The sequence below is a fragment of the Rhincodon typus genome, chromosome 9, assembly GCF_021869965.1.
Source record: "Rhincodon typus isolate 14 chromosome 9, sRhiTyp1.1, whole genome shotgun sequence".
Classification (NCBI taxonomy): Eukaryota; Metazoa; Chordata; class Chondrichthyes; order Orectolobiformes; family Rhincodontidae; genus Rhincodon; species Rhincodon typus.
Window position 1 is genome coordinate 15,864,706 of NC_063340.1, and position 18,374 is coordinate 15,883,079.

Here is an 18,374-nt window from a genome sequence, read left to right on the forward strand (position 1 = left end):
GAAGGTTGCAGGAACAGCAACTCATATTCCGCTTGGGAACCCTGCAGCCCAATGGTATCAATGTGGACTTCACAAGCTTCAAAATCTCCCCTCCCCCTACCGCATCCCAAAACCAGCCCAGCTCGTCCCCGCCTCCCTAACTTGTCCCTCCTCCCACCTCAAGCCCCACCCCCATCTCCTACCTACCAACCTCATCCTGCCCCCTTGACCTGTCCGTCCTCCCTGGACTGACCTATCCCCTCCCTAACTCCCCACCTACACTCCCCTTTACTGGCTCCATCCCCGCCTCTTTGACCTGTCTTTCTCCTCACCACCTATCTTCTCCTCTATCCATCTTCTATCTGCCTCCCCCTCTCTCCCTATTTATTTCAGAACCCCCTTCCCCTCCCCCATTTCTGAAGAAGGGTCTAGGCCCGAAACGTCAGCCTTCCGGCTCCTCTGATGCTGCTTGGCCTGCTGTGTTCATCCAGCTCTACACCTTGTTATCTCTTTTTCATGCATGTACTTAGGTTTTTTTCCATACGTCTAAAACCTGCTCAAGAGTATAATCTGCTGGATGCAGTTACTACACCTACAGCAATGTTTAACCCTCTTGCAGGTAACGATCACCGTACCCAACAGCACAGACAGTGCTCAGCTCCACACTAGTGACCATCTGTGCCCTAGCACCCTAAACAGAAATATTGGCCATGGCATAATTAATAATTCTCAATACTGTTCTTGAAAGCATTTTCTACTGTGAAGTAGAGCTGAAAATAGCATAGTTCACAAAAGCTTTGGGACATTTAAACACTTGTCAGAATATAGCAGCTAGTGATGTAAAGAGGGGTATGGGTTCATTTCTCCTGATTATCCAGCACTACAACGCAACAGTTAAATTTCAGTTATGCTCCATGTTTCTGAAGAAGCTGGTAATGGAAGTTTATGCCAAAAATGCGGAACTCACTTTTAGGGGAAAAATGTAGGAATGAAGTGGCACTGTTAGGGTATTGCCTTTCCTTGGAAGATTTGGATCAGGATTTGTAATTTGTAGAGAATCTAAAGGCTGCAATCAGATCTGACGTGGTTTTAATCAAATATTAGAGCAGGCTTGAGGGGTGGAATAGCCTACTTGTAGTCCGGCTTCTAATTTGTACTTTGATTCTGCAAATGTAACTTTGTTTCATTAATAATCTATAACATTTATTGTTTTGCTCTGTTTTCAGTGTGGATTTGGTTAAGATACATAAACTCTTCTTCCTTTTTTTCCTTTAGTCACCTTAAACGTTTTTCTTTCCCTTAGTTCGTTCAATGTAGTTGCATTTCATGCTGCGACTGTCACTTGCCCCAGGGTGTTTTTTGCCTCCAATGGAACAAGTGTTCAGGGCTTTGTTATTTCTATCTGCAATGTCTGAGGCCTGCATCAGAGTGCTGATGGTTCTCTTCAGAAGAGTGATGACATTAGTTTGCCTCTATGATGCAAAAAAATCCCAACGTGGGGTGGAATCAAAACTTTTATTTAATGGTATTCAGTATAAAATTTTAAAAATATATTGATTAAAAAAAATTAAAGCATGATTTAAGATGCTAGTTCCTTCATAGCCCACATCTTGTCTAAAGGGATTGTGAGAACTCTGAGGAATTCTCAAAATTAGGCTGTTGAAAATGAAGAGGCAATCTATTTCACAGTTCAGAGGAGAAAATATTGACTTGGGAAATTTTCAGCCTAACAGATCAGCCTACTCTACACTGTCTTCCAGGCTCAATTGATTTAGCAAGACCAGAAAGATATTGAAAATGGCAAGCCCTAATTACTTGTTTGATATTATTTTGTGTAAAAATAACATCAACTTGACAGGTTTGGCAGATAGAATGTACATTCTTGGTTGTGATTGTCATGTTAGCAGTAATTGATTTCTGAATTGCTGTCATAAGATGCAGCCTTGCACACATTGGGGAGTTTATGTAGAAGGAAAGTAAAACATCACTGCTGTGTTGAATAACCTGAAGTTAGAGCTGAGCCATTCAGAAATGAATTTAGGGAGCACTTAGAAAAAGGTTAGCAAAAAAAGCTATTGAGGCTAGGTTGATTTAAAGTCAAAATTAAGATATTTGTTATAAAAGAGTATTAAGACGTATGGAGCCAAGACAGGTCAATGGCGTTAAGGTAAAGATCAGAAATGATCTAATTAAATGGTGGTATAAGCTTGAGGCCTGAAATAGACTGTTTGTGTTCCTTACAATGGTTCCCAAGCAACAGTTTCTGACAAACCTCTTCTCAGCATAGTTGATTCTTTAAAGAGAGAATGAAGTTGCACATCGAGGGAAGTCAGGAACACATGCTTGATTGGCATCAGGTAGCAAATTAACATGAAGGATGTTTGCAGCAAAAGTTCACCCAAATCAGCTCCCATGTTTACCAACATATACAAGACCAGGCCTTAATTTTCTTCCGAGAGTGTTTCGTTCGCGGGGCGTGTGGGTGCGGGTGGTGGGAAACGACAAGCTATTGAAACAAATGCAACTTTTCATGTATGTTTGTTTAAGTAGAACTGCATTAGTCTTCATTGCAGCAGGGAAAATGTTATTGTCATCTGTACTTTATTGGACTGTGCATCTAATCAAACCGTTTTGACTCTGTTCCTGTATATGTTTGGATAGGATCTAATGAAATGTACAGCCTTTGCAACAGCAGATGAGTATCACCTAGAAAACCTTTGCCATGATTTGATGTCAAGTGGTTATCATGAGATAACAGACCTGCCCAGAGGTAAGAGTAGTCATTCACACTGTACATAAATGAAATTTTTAACAGTGCTATAATCATAACTTGACACCACCTAGGACAAAAGGCAGCCTGCTTGATTGACATACCATCCATCACTTCCAGCATTCACTCCCTTCACAACCGAAACACAGTAGCAGAGGTCACCATCTATAAGATGCACTGCAGCAACACATCAGTGCTTAGTCGATGGCCCCTTCCAAAATCACGACATCTACCACCTAGAAGGACAAGGACAGTAGATACTCACGGAGACCGCCACCTGCAGGTTCCTCTCCAAGTTACACACCATGCTGACTTGGAACTATATTACTATTCCTTTATTGTCATTGAGTCAAAATCCTGGAACACTCTTCCTAACAGCATTGTATTTGTCATTACAACCAGAGGTCTGCACAGTTCAAGAGGCAGCTCACTACCTCCACTTCTAGAATACCAGGGTAGGACAGATTGTTGCATCAGATAGTGACAAGCACCAGGTTGACCTTTTCCCTGTTGGACCTAGTGCCACACCTCAGCAGAGGCAAAGAAATGATCACTACTTGGTATTTCACATCTGAATCCTTCCAGTATACTATCAGTTCAATATCCTGGATATTTGAGCTATCATGTTGCATCTTTAATGCACTCGTCGGCATTCCAGGCCTTTCCAAACCAAGAAGCATACGTAAAGGCTGGCTTGTAGGAAATGAGAAATGTGACTTTCAAACTCATTTCATGATATCTGTGGAGGACCCCACTAATAAGTTACAGGCAACATTGAGCTTTTTCATCAAGCAAACCTTTGGAAAGCTGAAGATCCACTCCGGATATTTACTTGGGTCTGAAAACCCCCTTCAGCACTTAGCAACAGGAGTGTCATGACAGATGGTGATGTGCTTGGTTTTGCACGAGTTAATATTCCTGCTCACTTCCTCATCTGCCTCCAATCAAATAGTGAGAACTGCAAGTTTCTCCTACTGCTGGGAAAGAGCATGTTTCTGCTCCTTATTGCACCCACCCAGTAATTCTGGGTGCTGCCCTCACTCCAGATCTACTGTCCTTTCTGAATATTTGGAACATCCATTTGTGCACTGTCCTTTTTAATACAGCCTGATTGAGTAATGCAGGTGCATATAAAGCCACTCCACAGCTTCAGAATGTGAAATTTGAGATCCAAAATTAAATTATATAGTTGAGTTGATATTGCTGTTCATGACCTGATTATTTTCAATTCTGGGTTTCCACTGTGCAATTCCATTCCCCACCCAAAGCACAGAAGCCACCTTCAGATTAATATTGTGCAAGTATGACAACTTCTTGATACAATGGAAATGTTGACAGCAGACTCCATTTCTCATGAACTAATTGAGGAATGGCATGAAACATGCAGCAGTTGGGAAGAGGCAACCCATGGTGTATCACCTCCTTCCAAAAATGGATTAATTTTTTTTAAAGCAGTACAAGCAGCATGTCCTTTAAATCACCAGTATTTTACTGTTTGTCAAAGAGAAAATAAAGAATACATATTTTGAAGAGGTTTTTGAAAAATGCATTTCTCTCCTTCCTACAGAATTGAGAGTAGATTTTGGGTTCAACACATATACCTTTGATAGTTTCACAAATGGATTTTGCCTTGCAGTAATATTTCTTTAACGTTATGGCAACACAGTCTTTATAACTAAGCATTGCAAACTGGCTGGTCTGTTGGTAATAATGAAAATCTGGAAGGTGTCTTGTTGAGCATTGATGGACCAGAGAATGTTGTAAAAACATTACATAATGTAGGTTTGAAAATTGATGGCAGTCTCAAAGCTAATTTTACATTTTATTTAGAAGAGTTAAGGCTCCAAAAGCAAACCTTCTGAATGTCACCAATGTATAATTTAATGTTGCCTACCTTCAAAAAATTTATTCCTGTTTAACCTACCTTGGTCTTCACTTTCTGAGCTCAGGTTGAGTGATAGATACAAGATTCAATCTTCTTTTGACATTGAGCCATACTTATTGAGGTGGAAATGACTGGCATCATAATAAATCCCATTGTTGCTCATCCAAGAAGAAAGTGAGCAGTGGGATTCTGCTGTGTATAAAGACAAACACAGTTAAAATACAATACACACCATTAGACTATTACAGCTTGTATAACATACACATAAGCACATATCTACACCAATTTTTAGCTCTTACTACTTGTATAAATGATGATTGCACATTCCTCCATTTAATCAAATTATTCAAGTAAAAATTATTGACATTCATATGATGAGGGTGAGTTGAATGTTCATTGATCCTAGAAATCAAACATTACAAAACCTCTGTAAAGTCTATTTGCTATTCACTTTCCATGCTTAGTGACTGAATACTTAGCTTAATTTGCTGACATTTTACTTAGCATAAAGAACGCTACAAATTGAACTGTATCGTCTGATTGTACAAAAAAAATCTTTTTGCATTTTTCTGTTTACCATTACTATAGTATTAAATTATTTTATTCCTTCCTCAATGTTTTTCCCCAGATGCCTCAAATGTCCTGGTAATTGGAACTGACATGTTGGCCAAGCCAAATGATTATGGATTAATTTTCTTATTCAGGTTGGTTTGCATGATATCTCTGTACCTACTACCTTTTCTGTAAAATTTGTGGTAGTCTAGTGTATTTTGGTGTGCAAATTGCACTTTAGTTTTTTTTCTTACTTTTCTGATACAAGGAGATGACTTGTACACAAATGCAGCTCATTTTTTTTGTTAAATTGACCAACTAAATTATTGTAGCTTACTCAAAAGATTTTTTTCAATAACTTTCCACTATTCTAACAGCTGAAACTTATGTTAAGCTCCAACTTTGCAATACCGATGAATTTAAAGCAACACAGGTTTTAGCATATACTAATTTTAAACACTCTAGGTGAGAATAGAAAGAGGGCCAAACCTAGATAAAGACACTTGATTATCATTCAGTTTTTCATTTGTATAATACTACATTTTTACAACACAGAAACAGTCCATTATGGCCAACGTGTTTGTGAACATTCTGCCACCCTTGTTCTAGCCCTATCACTAAATCCTTCTCTTTTCTGTTATGTATTTATTGTTCTATCACTTAAATGCATCTTTGCCAGTTACCTCAACCAGTCCTTGTGGTAGATAGGTCCACATCCTCAGCAATTTTTCTGAGTAATGAAGTTTTTCCTGAATTCCCTACTGGATTTATTAAAGATTATCTTATACTAAGTGGCCCCTCAGTTTGGTTTTAACTAAGCTTGGAAGCACCTTACTCCAAATAGAGACCTATTAAATCTTTTCATAATCTTAAAAACTTCTAACAGTCACCATGCAGCTTTCCCTTATTTAGAGGAGAGTCCCAGCTGTTCAGTTTTTTCCCGATGGATATATCCTTTCAGTTCTGATATCAAGAACAAAAACAAAGTTGCTGGAAAAGCTCAGCAGGTCTGGCAGCATCTGTGAAGGAAAAAACAGAGTTAACGTTTCGGGTGAGGAAGGGTCACCAGACCCAAAACGTTAAATCTTTTTTTTCTTTCACAGATGCTGCCAGACCTGCTGAGCTTTTCCAGCAATTTCATTTTTGTTCCTGATTCACACCATCCGCAGTTCTTTTGGTTTTTATTCAGTTCTGTTACCATTTGTTTTCTATCATAATTCTAGAGTTAATACATTTCTGGAGCAGTGAAACACTCTGAAACTTGGTTAACAATATCCTGTTATCATAAGTGTTCAATTATTTGATAATTAAAATTTCTTTAAATTATTACAGAGGGAAGATAATGGCTTGCTGGATTTAAGACATCAGGGCTAGTGGAACATTTTGGGAGTTAAAACAGAACCTGTCATCTTAATCACTAGCTAAATTTCATATTCATATTTTTATATATCGCACATATAAATCCCAAATTTTAACCTTACTCACCTTGTGGATCAGGGCATATTCATCCCATCTGGTTTTTTTTTAAACACATCTCTACAGCAGGCAGGACTTGAACATGGGTCTCCCAGTCCAGCAGTAGGGACACCACCACTGTGCCATAAGAAGGCCCACTAGATTTATACTACTCGACTTCAGCAGGCTTTAGTTTATTTGCATAAGTAATTAAGGAGCCTAATACCACAGGCAATCTGTGAATAGTGATTCTCAAATTAAGTGATGGATATAAGGTCAATGCATTGTTAACAACATTGTTACCTTCAGCACTGACAGTAGTCCTGCAATCTTCAGTTTTTCTAATAATGGTGGTTAGCCTTGACTATAGAGTCTGAGACTGATCCATTTCTCTTTCATACGCCCACAATCCAACCCAATCGTGCACGTTTAAATTGGACCATTAACTTTTGTGGGCTCCTGTTTCAGCACTTTCTAAATTGAGATCCATTCCAGCGTGCCTCAGAGCTTTCCATTTGCATACAGGCTATTAACACTGTGTAAGCAAAGTGTACAAAAATAGGGTTTTTAGGCATTTCTGAGTCTTTGTATCTTGGCATTGTGGCCTGGGTAAGCAGGTCCTGTATGCTGTGAGAATCACCAACAATAATGTGCATTTTATTTATTTCCTATTAATTATTTTATTAATTAGCCATATCACACGTCTGGTTTCTGGCAATATATTGGGGCTCTGGGAGGGAGGATTGCATCTGTTCTACCTGGAGAGCTCATGAGAAGTCTTTGATTTCTGCCAATGCAGAGCTGTCAGTTTTCAAGACTGTCTAGAGAGAATTGACAACTGCAAGTGAAAATAGATCATTTGGCTTTTTGAACCTCCATGTTTTAGGACCTTCAATAAAAAATATAATTCTTAAAGAAAGCATTCTGTGTTTCTGGCTTTCTTAATGCTTAATTGACAGAACATATTCATAACTATTTTTCATATATGCAACAGCAGATACGGTGCAGAACAACTAAATTTTCAACAGCTAAATGAAACCATTGATCTCTCTCTCCATTGCAGAAACTCTGATCTATGCCAGGACCACCCCTAGAGCTAATGTATCAAATGCCCTCCTCATCTACATCTTCTTCAACTTCCACAAATTCTGGTTAATACAAGACTCTAGATTACACATTCTCTTATTGTTTTCTAGGAACAATCACTTAGGGAAATGCCTCCAAGGGTTATTTAATAACATTGCTAGTTGTGAACCTGCCTGGTATATGCAGCTTCTGAGACAGAGCTCAGTAGTCCAATAAAACAGTGTTCTGTTTGTTGTATAGCTGTTGCTTAGGCAATTCTAAAAGAGATCCATTGATAGTACACATGCACATCTGCTTTATGGTGTATGCCCCATATATTTACCAATCATTGTTTAAACTTTAACCCCCTATTGTTTATCTGTACTGGCAGTTTGGGTCCCTGGTGACTTGCTCCTAATTATGGGCAGTCTGAGTTGATTGCCAATTGAATTGTAGGGTTTATTTATTCTTCAAACTGATGTCTGTATTGCCTACTCCTTGCCCACTTAAGCTTTAGAGAGAGCGTATGTATAAATGTTTTATTAGTCTCTTTTTAGCCTTTAATCTTTAATTCAGATTGAACTACCTCTGCTGCACGCACTGGTCCTTGGTACATCTCTCTGCATTCCGGTCTTACGTAGGACATTACACACTATTATATCCCTATAGCCTAGCTTCAGTACTATATGGAATATGCATCATTTTGAATAAAAAATGCTTTTCATGAAAAATTGCTTTGCTTCCAGCTATGGTCTCAGTTTGCTAGATAACGCTCAGGAGCCGTAATTTCCTCCTTTCTAACATGAAAGGATATATGGATGGTAGAGCAAGTTAGAAAGGAGCTAAGAGTAAAAAAAAATACAGAAATAGAATTTAATATGAGGAAATGTGAGGTTTACTACTTTGGATCTGAGAAAGACAAATCAGAATATTGTCTTAATGAATAGAGACTAAAGCTATGAAACTGAGGGTTCCTTGCATATCCTTGTAAAAACATCACAAAAAAACCTAGCACACAGGTATAAAATGGGATGCTGGTTTTATCTCCAAGGGATTTAAATTTCAAAAGTGTGGAAGTAATTCTACGGTTGTTCAAATTTTATCAGGCCCCATCTAGTATTGTACGCTGCATTCAGTTTGTGTTCCAAACCTCAACAAAGATAATAAGATATACAAAGAAACTCGATGAAATGAAGAAACTCAACTGGTTAGGCAGCATCTCTGAAGAGAGAAATAGAGTTAACATTACGAGTCCACTGATCGTGGAACTGAATGTTTGTGAAGACATGTTTTATGCCATTGAAAAGGAAACAGGGGAAAGTGGAACAGAAGGGTAGGTCAGCAAAGATTTAGAAAAATTAGAGATCAAAGATATCATAGAACAAAATGCAAAGGAAGTAGAAATGGTTGTAGGAAAGATGAAGCACAACGCTATCACAGGTGCTAATTATAAAATTGTGTGGGTTGAGGGGGGAAACACACTCTACAAAGAAATATTGGCTGCAAGGCTGGATCAAAACATGTAAATTATGAAGACAGGTAGCGTAAACCTGATTTAAATTCCATTGAACACATCTGGTTCACTAATGTCCTTCAGGGAAGGAAATCTGCCATCTGAAATGACCTAGCAAGCCATGCGGTTGTGTCAATCACTATGAAATCTCAACAAAGAAATGAAACCAGGCAGACCATCTGGCATTGACCCAGACACTGGAAACAATAACAGCAAAATCAGCCTTGCCGTCCTTGTAAAGTCCTAAACCTAATCTATCTGGGGGCTTGTGCCAAAATTGTGAGCGCTATCTCACAGACTAGTCAAGCAAAAGCCTGTCATAATTATCTTCATGGAATCATACCTTCCAATGTTCCAGACTCCACCATCATCATCCCTGGGTATGTTGTCCCATAGGCAGGACAGACCCAGTAGAGGTGGCAGCACAGTGGTATACAGCCCTGGGAGTTCTGGGCCCCATGAAGTCTCATGGCATCAGGTTAAACAAGGGCATGGAAATCTCCCGCTGATTACGTCCTTTGACTGATAAATCAGTACTCCTCCGTGTTGAACAACACTTGGAGGAACCATTGAGGGTGGCTAGGAGGTAACTTGTACTCAGGGTAGGGGATTTCAATGTCCACTACCAACAGTAGTTCGGCAACGGCACTACTGATGATTGAGTTGATCGGGTTCTAAAGGACATAACTGTTAGACTGGGTCTGCAGCAGGTAGTGAGGGAATCAGCAAGAGGGAAAGACATACTTGACCTCATCCTCATCAGTCAACCTGCTGCAGATGCTTCTGTCCATGATGGTGTTGGTAAGAGTGATCACTGCACAGTCCTTGTGGAGACGAAGTCCGAGCTTCACCTTATGAGCACCCTGCATCGTGTTGTGTGGCATTATTACTGTGCTAAATAGATAGATTTCAAACAGATCTAACATCCTCAACACAGGGTACCTATGAGGCACAGAGAGCCATCAACGCTAGCAGAATTTTATTGCGATATAATCTGCAACCTCACGGCCCAACATATCCCACACTCGGCCGTTATCATCAAGCCAGGGGATCAATCCTGAACCAGTAGAGAGTCCAGGAACGTATGTTAGGAGCAGCACCAGGTATACCTAAAACTGAGGTGTCAACCTGGTGAAGTGACCAAACTGGACTACTTGCACGCCAAACAGCATAAGCAGCAAGTGATAGACAGAGCTAAGTGATCCCAAAGCCAACAGATCAGATCTAAATTACAGTCCTGCCGCATCCTGCTGGAATGGTGGTGCGCAATTAAACATCTCACTGGAGGAAGAGGAGGAGGCGGCTGCACAAATATCCCAATTCTCAATGATAGAACAACCCAGCACATCAGTGCAAAAGTTAAAGCTGAAGCATTTGCAACAATTTTCAGCCAGAAGTGCTGAGTGGATGATCCGTCTCAGCCTCCATCACGGATGCCATTCTTAAGTCAATTCTATTCATTCCACATGATAGCAAGAGACAGGTGGAGGCACTGGATACTGTAAAGGGTATGAATCCTGACAACATAATGGCAATAGTACTGAAGAATTGTGCTCCAGAACTCGTAGCCAAACTGTTCCAGTGCAGCTACAACACTGACATCCACCCAACAATTTGGGAGGTTGCCCAGGTATGTCCAGTATATGAAATGCAGGACAAACCCAACCTGGCCAATTACTGACCGATCAGTCTACTCTCAATCATCAGTAAAGTGATGGAAGATGTCATCTAAAATGCTATCAAGTAGCACCTGCTTAACAACAACCTGCTCACTGTCACCCAGTTTTGGTTCTGCCACAGCTCCTGACCTCATTTACAGCCTTGGTTCAAACATGAACAAAAGATCTGAATTCTAGAGGTGAGGTGAGAGTGACAGTCTTTAAAATCCAGGCTGCACTTCCCAAACATGGCATCAAGGAGCACTAGCAAAACTAAAATCAGTGGGAATCGGGGTACACTCTTCACAGGTTGGAGTCATTCCTGGGACATAGGAAGATGGCTGCGGTTGTTAGAGGTCAGTTATCTCAGCTCCAGAACATTTCTGCTGGAGTTCCTCAGGGTAGTGTCCAAAATCCAACCATCTTCAGCTGCTTCACTAATGACCTTCCCTCCATCATAAGGGCAGAAGTAGGGATGATTGCTGATGATAGCACAATGTTCAGCACCATTTGTGACTCCTCAGATATGGAAGCAGTCAATGTTCAAATGCAGCAAGACCTGGACAGTATCTAGGTTTCGGCTGACAAGTGGCAAGTAACATTCATGCCACACAAATGCCAAGCAATAGCCATTTCCAATAAAAGACAATCTAGCCACCACCCCTTGACATTCAATGATGTTACCATTACTGAATTGGCCAAAAACTCAACTGGACTCACCACATAAATACAGTAGGTACAAGAGGAGGTCAGAGGCTGCAACAACACTCCAGAAGCTTGACATTGTCCAAGACAAAGCAGCCCGCTTGAGTGGCACCATCTTGACCAGCACCTCTCCCGTGACCACTGAGGTTCTGTTGCAGCAGTGTGAACTGTCTACAAGGTGCACTGCAGAAATTTGCCAGTGATCCTAGACTGCACCTTTCAAACAATTGACCACTTCCATCTAGAAGGACAAGGGCAGCAGATACATGGGAACATCACCATCTGCAAATTGCCTTCCGAGCCTCTCACTGTCCTGACTTGAAAATACATCACCATTCCTTCAGTGTTGCTGGGTTAAAATCCTAGAATTCCCTCCCCCAGAGCATTGCAGGTCTACCTACAGCACATGGACTGCAACTGTTCAAGAAGGCAGCTCACCACCACCTTCTCAAGAACAACTAGGGGCAGGCATTAAATGCTGCCAGCCAGCGATGCCCACAACCCACTAGTGAATAAAAAAAATTGAGGGGGTAAGTAGGAATTTAATTATGATATGATATGATTAAGGAATATGATTGAGTAGATATAAAGAAACAATTTTACATGGAGAAGAAATGCAGAACTCAAGGCCATAATGAAAGTATTACAAGATCATTCAGGAGTGAAATCAGGAGCACTTTTTCAAATTCTGGGCAGTCAAAATCTGAAATCTATTTTCAAAAATGTCTGTGAATACAGAAGTCAGTTAAAATTTTCAAATTCTGGGACTTTTTTCAAAATGCAGACAATGTAATTTCATGATGTGTCATTGAGAAATTGCTAGAATCTATTATTAAGGAAGTTATGACAGGACACTTGGAATGTCAAAACACAATCCATCAGAGTCAGCATGGATTTATGAAGGGTAAATAGAGTTCTTCGAAGATGTAACAAGCAGGGAGGATAATGGAGATCATGTAGATGTAGTGTATCTAGACTTCCAGAAGGCCTTTGATAAGATGCTGCACTAAAGGTTAATACACAAGGTAAGATCACATGTGTTTGGCGTAATTTATTAGCATGGATAATGGATTGGCTAACCGACAAAAAGCAGAGAGTCAGGCTAAATGGGTCTTATTCTGGTTGTCAGGATGTAGTTAGTTAGGTGCCACAGGGTTCAATCTTTGGTCCAACTATTTGCAATCTGTATTAATGATGTGGATACAGGAAAAGAAAGTACTATTTCCAGATTTGCAGGTGACTAAAATAGGTAGGAAAGGTTAGGTCAATGGGCCAAAATTTTGGAGGTGAAGTTTAATGTGCATAAGTGTGAAGTTATCCATTTTGGTCAGAGTAATGGAAAAATAACAGTTTATCTAAATGAACCTTCACAGTGATTCAGTGCACAGGGTTCTGGGTGTCGTCATGCATAAATCGCAGGAAACTAGTATGAAGGTATAGCAAGTAATAAGGAAGGCCAATGGAATTTTGGCATTTATGGCTAAAGGAATGGAGTATAAAAGTAACAAAGTGCCTACTGTAATTGTACAAAGTATTACTGGGACCATACCTGGAGTTCTGCATACAACTTTGTTCCTCTTACTTGAGGAAAGACGTAGATGCATTGGAGGTAATTCAGAGGAAGTTCTCAAAATTGATTCCAGAGGTTACGAGTTTTGTCTTACGAAGTGAGACTGAGCAATTTATAATCTGTGAAGTTTGGAAGAATAAGGAGATCTGATTGAGGAATATAAGATGCCAAAGGGGATTGAAAAAGTAGATGTACAGAGGATGTTTCTCGTGAGGGAATCTAAAGGTCATAGTTTTAGGATAAGGATGAGACTAAGACAAATGAACAGATAAAACAGATGAGAAATTACTTGTTTCGAAGGGTTGTGAATCTATGGAATTCACTACCCCAGAGTGCAGTGGATGTTGGGACATTAAATAGGAGATAGACAGGTTTTTAATTAGTAGTGGGTGCAAGATTATGAAGAATGATCAGGAAAGTGGAGTTGAAGCCAGGACGAGATCAGTCGTCATCATATTGAATAGCGGAACATGTTGGAGGAGCTGAATGGCCTGCCCCTGTTTCTAGCTCTTATGTTCTCATGGAAACAATAATTTGGGATAGGACTAATAATTGCATGTACAAATGTGTGTTGATTAGTGACAGTGAGCGTAGATTTCATACAGAAAAATCATATTAACTAACTTGCCGGCGTACTTTGTAGAGGTAACAGAGAGGGTTGATGAGAGTAATGCTGTTGACGTTTTCTAAAAGACATTCCATGCAGTGCCATGCAACAGACTTGTGAGAAAAGTTATAACTCATAGAATGCCACTACAGTAGCAATGTGGATATATGATTGGCTGAGTGTTAAGAAACACAGTGGTTAATGGATATTTTTCAGGCTGGAAGAAGATTTGTTGTTGAGTTCCTTCGGACCTGCTTTTCTGGATTTATTTAATGATCTAGATCTTGAAATGCAAGAGACAATTTTAAGTTTGTATACAGTTTAAAACATGGAAGTGTTGTAAGCTACAAGGAGAACAGTGTAGAATTTCAGATGAGCATTGACAAACTGATGGAGTAGGCAGATATGTTGAATGCAGAGAAGTGAGGTGGTACATTTTGGTAGAAATAAAATGGCAGGACAGTATAAAATAAGTAGCAATTACCTATAATGACACAAAAACTTCCATTCATGCACAGACACAGTCTGTAATGTCAACTAGCCGCGACGTCAGCCCTCCTACTTCTCATCACCCCTTCCTGCTCTCTTTTGGCCCCTGCCCGCTTCACCATCTCATCCTGTGCCTGATAAAATTGCCACATGCACAGACAGGGCAGCTGATGTAATTTGGCCACAACACTGTATTCCTGAATGTGTGTCCTTGTTGATCCACCTGGCGACGGTGTTCAGATTAAACATAACCATAAAACAAAATACTACTCTAAAAGGTATTCAGGAGAAGAGAGACCTGGTTGTCTATGTACATAATTCAGTATGGGTGATAGGGCAAGTGGAGAAAGGGGTTAACAAAGCAAATAGTATATTCTGTTTTTTCAATAGGGGTATAGCATATAAGAGACGCGTGGCTATGTTGAACTTGTATAAGATACTAGCTAAACCCAAGCTAGAGTATTGTGTACAGTCCTGGGTGGTACACTTCAAGAAAGGTATCAACGCCTTGGAGAGAAATGTTTACACAAATGGTTCCAGGGATGATAATCTTCAATTATGAAGATAGTTGGAAAGTGCAGACTGTCCTTGGAGAGGAAAAGGCTAAAAGGAGATTTGATGGAAATATTCAAATCATGAGGGGTCTGGACACAGTGGATGGGAAGAAACAGTTCCTGCCCCTAATAGGATCAAGAACAAGAGGGCACAGACTTAAAATAATTTGCAAATTAAGTAAATGTAATTTGAAAAAAATGTTTGCACAGAGTGAGTTTGGGCCTGGAATGCACTACCTGGAAGTGTAGTGAAGCAGGTTCAATCGAGACACCCAGGAAAGTATTAGTTGATTATCTGAATAGAAATAATACGTATAGTCTTGTGGTAAGGGTGGGAAAATGGCACAAAGCCCGTGCAGACATGATGGACTGAATGGCTGCCTTCTGCCCCATAACAATTCACTAATGTAACTTATTTCACCAAATGCTATCACTTGGTAGTAAACCTATCATTTGTAGTATTTATTAATGGTTTGAGGGAAATTAATTAGTTTTTTGCATTTTATATATGTGATTCAGTTATGGGGTTTCTAAGGCTGTGAAACTCTTCTATCTGATGTATTATCTGGCAGTTAAAGTATAACAGATGGTCCTCTCCATGACCTTCTCCAATACTAACAGTCTTTATTTCTTGCACACACAGGGAGGGCTCTGTTGTCTTTTGGAATGTGGAAGATAAAGCGGTAAGTTGAATCACACTGCCTTTTGTCTAGGGTATTGTTTACTTATGCTGTTGTTAACTGCATGTTTACCCCAGTTCCCACTTCTAACTCTGTGTTGGCATGAAACATTCTTCATGTCAATTTATGGACCTGCTTTCCACTGGCGGCACACATTCCTTGTTCTGGCGACACGTAGCCTCATTGTATGAGATTTTCTGTCTACTGCAATATCTTGCAATTCTAACTGTGGGAATAACTTCCCATTTTCAAGTAAATAAAATCAATATTAGATGTTTAGCCAAACATTTCCAAAACACATTGGAATGTTAAAACTGCCCCTCTCCTGCGTACCAGAAAAGGACAAAGAAGTAGTGATAAATTAATTTATTAATTAATTCAATGACAAAGAATTGATGCCGTGAATTTCTTGTGTAATAACTGTAAATAGATCTTGAGTTACTTATTGCATAATTTTAATGGGGACAATAAATTATTGGGTTAATGTCAGCATTAAAGTTATGCTCATTAAGAAAATGTTGAATCACGCAGGTTGAAATAATGAGAATTTGTATTTCGTTTGACTTCTAATTTTCTTGCAAGTTATGTTTTACGAAACTTGCTTATGAAAGAAACCATGAATTATATTTCTCATCTGTCATTTAAAACAGTCTCCAAATTCTCTGCCTTTAGGTGAAACGTGTAATGCAAATCTTGGAGCCACATGAGATCCAGCCTTATGAAATCGCTTTGGTTCATTGGGAAAATGAGGAAATTAATTACCGGATTGCAGAGTAAGAGCTGTATTGTTTTAAATACAAACAGAAAATGCTGGAAATACTAAACAGATTAGGCAACATCTGAGAAACAAAATTAATATTTCAAGTTTTAAGTCCTTACATCAGAGCAGACATGAAACATTACCTCTGTTTCTCTCTCCATAGAATGTGCCCCAACTTAGTATTTCCAGCATTTTCTGTTTGAGTTTCAGATTTTCAGAATGAACAGTATTTTGCTTGATTAGGGTATTTTCAATGTTTGGTGAAAACCCAAAAGCCTAGAATAGAATTGGTTTTTGTGTTAAACAATCTCTAGGAATTGTTTAGTACCATTTAGTCAATATGTAAATTAATGTAGATATAACTAGAGCATTAGAGTTCAGATAATTCAACCTTGATATTAACCATCCCATAACAAGTATGAGCTGGTATCGATGGATAGCTAAAAACTGTAAGACCAAAGACAACGTAGTAGGATCCTGGAAATTATGGCACTGAACTTACAGCCCATTCCTATCTGCTGCTATTTGCTCAGTAACTTCACAAGGGCAAGGAAAGGGAAGTGTTTAAATCTGTGTCCTGTAATAATAGGATCCCAAAACATTTCCCTTAAGCAAATGTGGAAGTGCTGGATATTCCAGTATGACTGCTCTAATTTATGACCTGTCTTATAAGGTGCTGTTTCTATACTTGTGCTTTGGAGGAATAGAGTGAATGCTGGTGTTTCTCAGGAGTGCTGTCCCACTTCCACTCTTTCCTGCAGAGTCCAGGCATTTAGAATCTAGAAAAAGAGAAAAGGAACAAAGTTCAGCACTGCATGGAAATTCTAGGTAATGATGGAGTATTATAATTGCTTAAGGATAGAGAAAAAGTACATGCGATAAGCAAGCACCCCACTGATCATAGCCTCCAATCTTGCCACATCCAATAATCATTGATATGCCTACTGCAGTTATTTCCCTTGCTTGTTCCTACAACTGGGTGTCAGCCTATTTTTTAAAAAGGCAGATGCTTCCTCTGCTCTAAGCCACACCAGTTTCTAAGAGTCGTATTCTCATGCAGAACCAGTGGCAATGAGTTAGTGCATGGCTGTTGGAAATATTATTAGAATACACCAGACAGCATCGTCTCGTGTGAGAGATGGGGGAATGCAAGATGTGAGCAGGCTGATGAGGAGGTGACATATAAGAAAGTGACTGTACTGTGAAATGTAGTTAGCAGTGTGATTAGAATGAAATTAATACAGTGGAGAAGCAAGTGGAGCAAAGGAAGCAAGTACTATTGGCAATTATTAAAGCAGAGAAAATGCAATAGGAATATATTATTCAGCGTTGCTGTCTACTTGTGGTATTGAGCCCACGTCCTTGGACATGATATTGTCTGCTGTCTCACTCCAGTTGTTTCAGCATCTTCCTGCTACATAAGGGAAAACTGTGTCCTCAACTTTGCCACAAGTGTCGACTTACGTGCTTTTGCCTAAACATTTTCTCCCTAGGTACTTCCCAAGTAGCAGTCCAGATTTGCACAAAGATGCCTGTCCTTAAGAGGTGTGTTCACTCTAAATGGGTGCTGAACCTCTGGAAAATCCTGCCCTTGAAGCAGGCAGATTGCCCATCACCACTGGAAACATATAGACATGTCTGCAGTGAAATATGTTCCTCAGACAGATGACATTGGGATGGCAGCCCAGTCACCCACTCAAAACTTGTCCTTGGAAAAAAATGAATTTCAGCATCAAAAAGGAAAAGTGTCCTGTGCAAATACTGCCACTAGATAGTGGACTTTGGCAAGGTGGGGAAACACCAGTCAAGTTTCACAGTCTTCTGAATCATCATTTCTTGGACCAGAGATGGGAAGGCTGTGATGCTGATCTCTCTACTGTCATGTGCGAAGAATCCAAACTGCCACTTGGTCCTGACATTGGGATCCTAATACTCATCAGATAATCCAGCTTGTTTCAATTTTAGTGAAAATGTGTGAATATCTAACTTGATTTCCTATATACATAGGAATGGAAAGCTACAAAATAATGTTTAGGTGCTGGATATTCCCAGAGTTGTGTTGTATGCATGACTCCCTGCACCAAATATCTTGTGGAACACAGCACAAGATCAATGAATAAACTGTATCTGAC

General features: G+C 39.6%; 1 protein-coding gene across 4 annotated transcripts in view; it reads left to right on the forward strand.

Annotated features, from left to right (window-relative positions):
- Positions 1–18,374, forward strand: part of rmnd1 (required for meiotic nuclear division 1 homolog) — a 91,056-nt gene that overhangs the window by 40,787 nt on the left and 31,895 nt on the right. For all 4 annotated transcript variants that reach the window (XM_048601265.1, XM_048601263.1, XM_048601261.1 and 1 more), the window contains 4 exons: positions 2,641–2,749; positions 5,263–5,338; positions 15,446–15,485; positions 16,155–16,255. In XM_048601265.1, the coding sequence (XP_048457222.1) occupies positions 2,641–2,749; positions 5,263–5,338; positions 15,446–15,485; positions 16,155–16,255 (326 nt within the window). The remainder of the gene's footprint in view (positions 1–2,640; positions 2,750–5,262; positions 5,339–15,445; positions 15,486–16,154; positions 16,256–18,374) is intronic.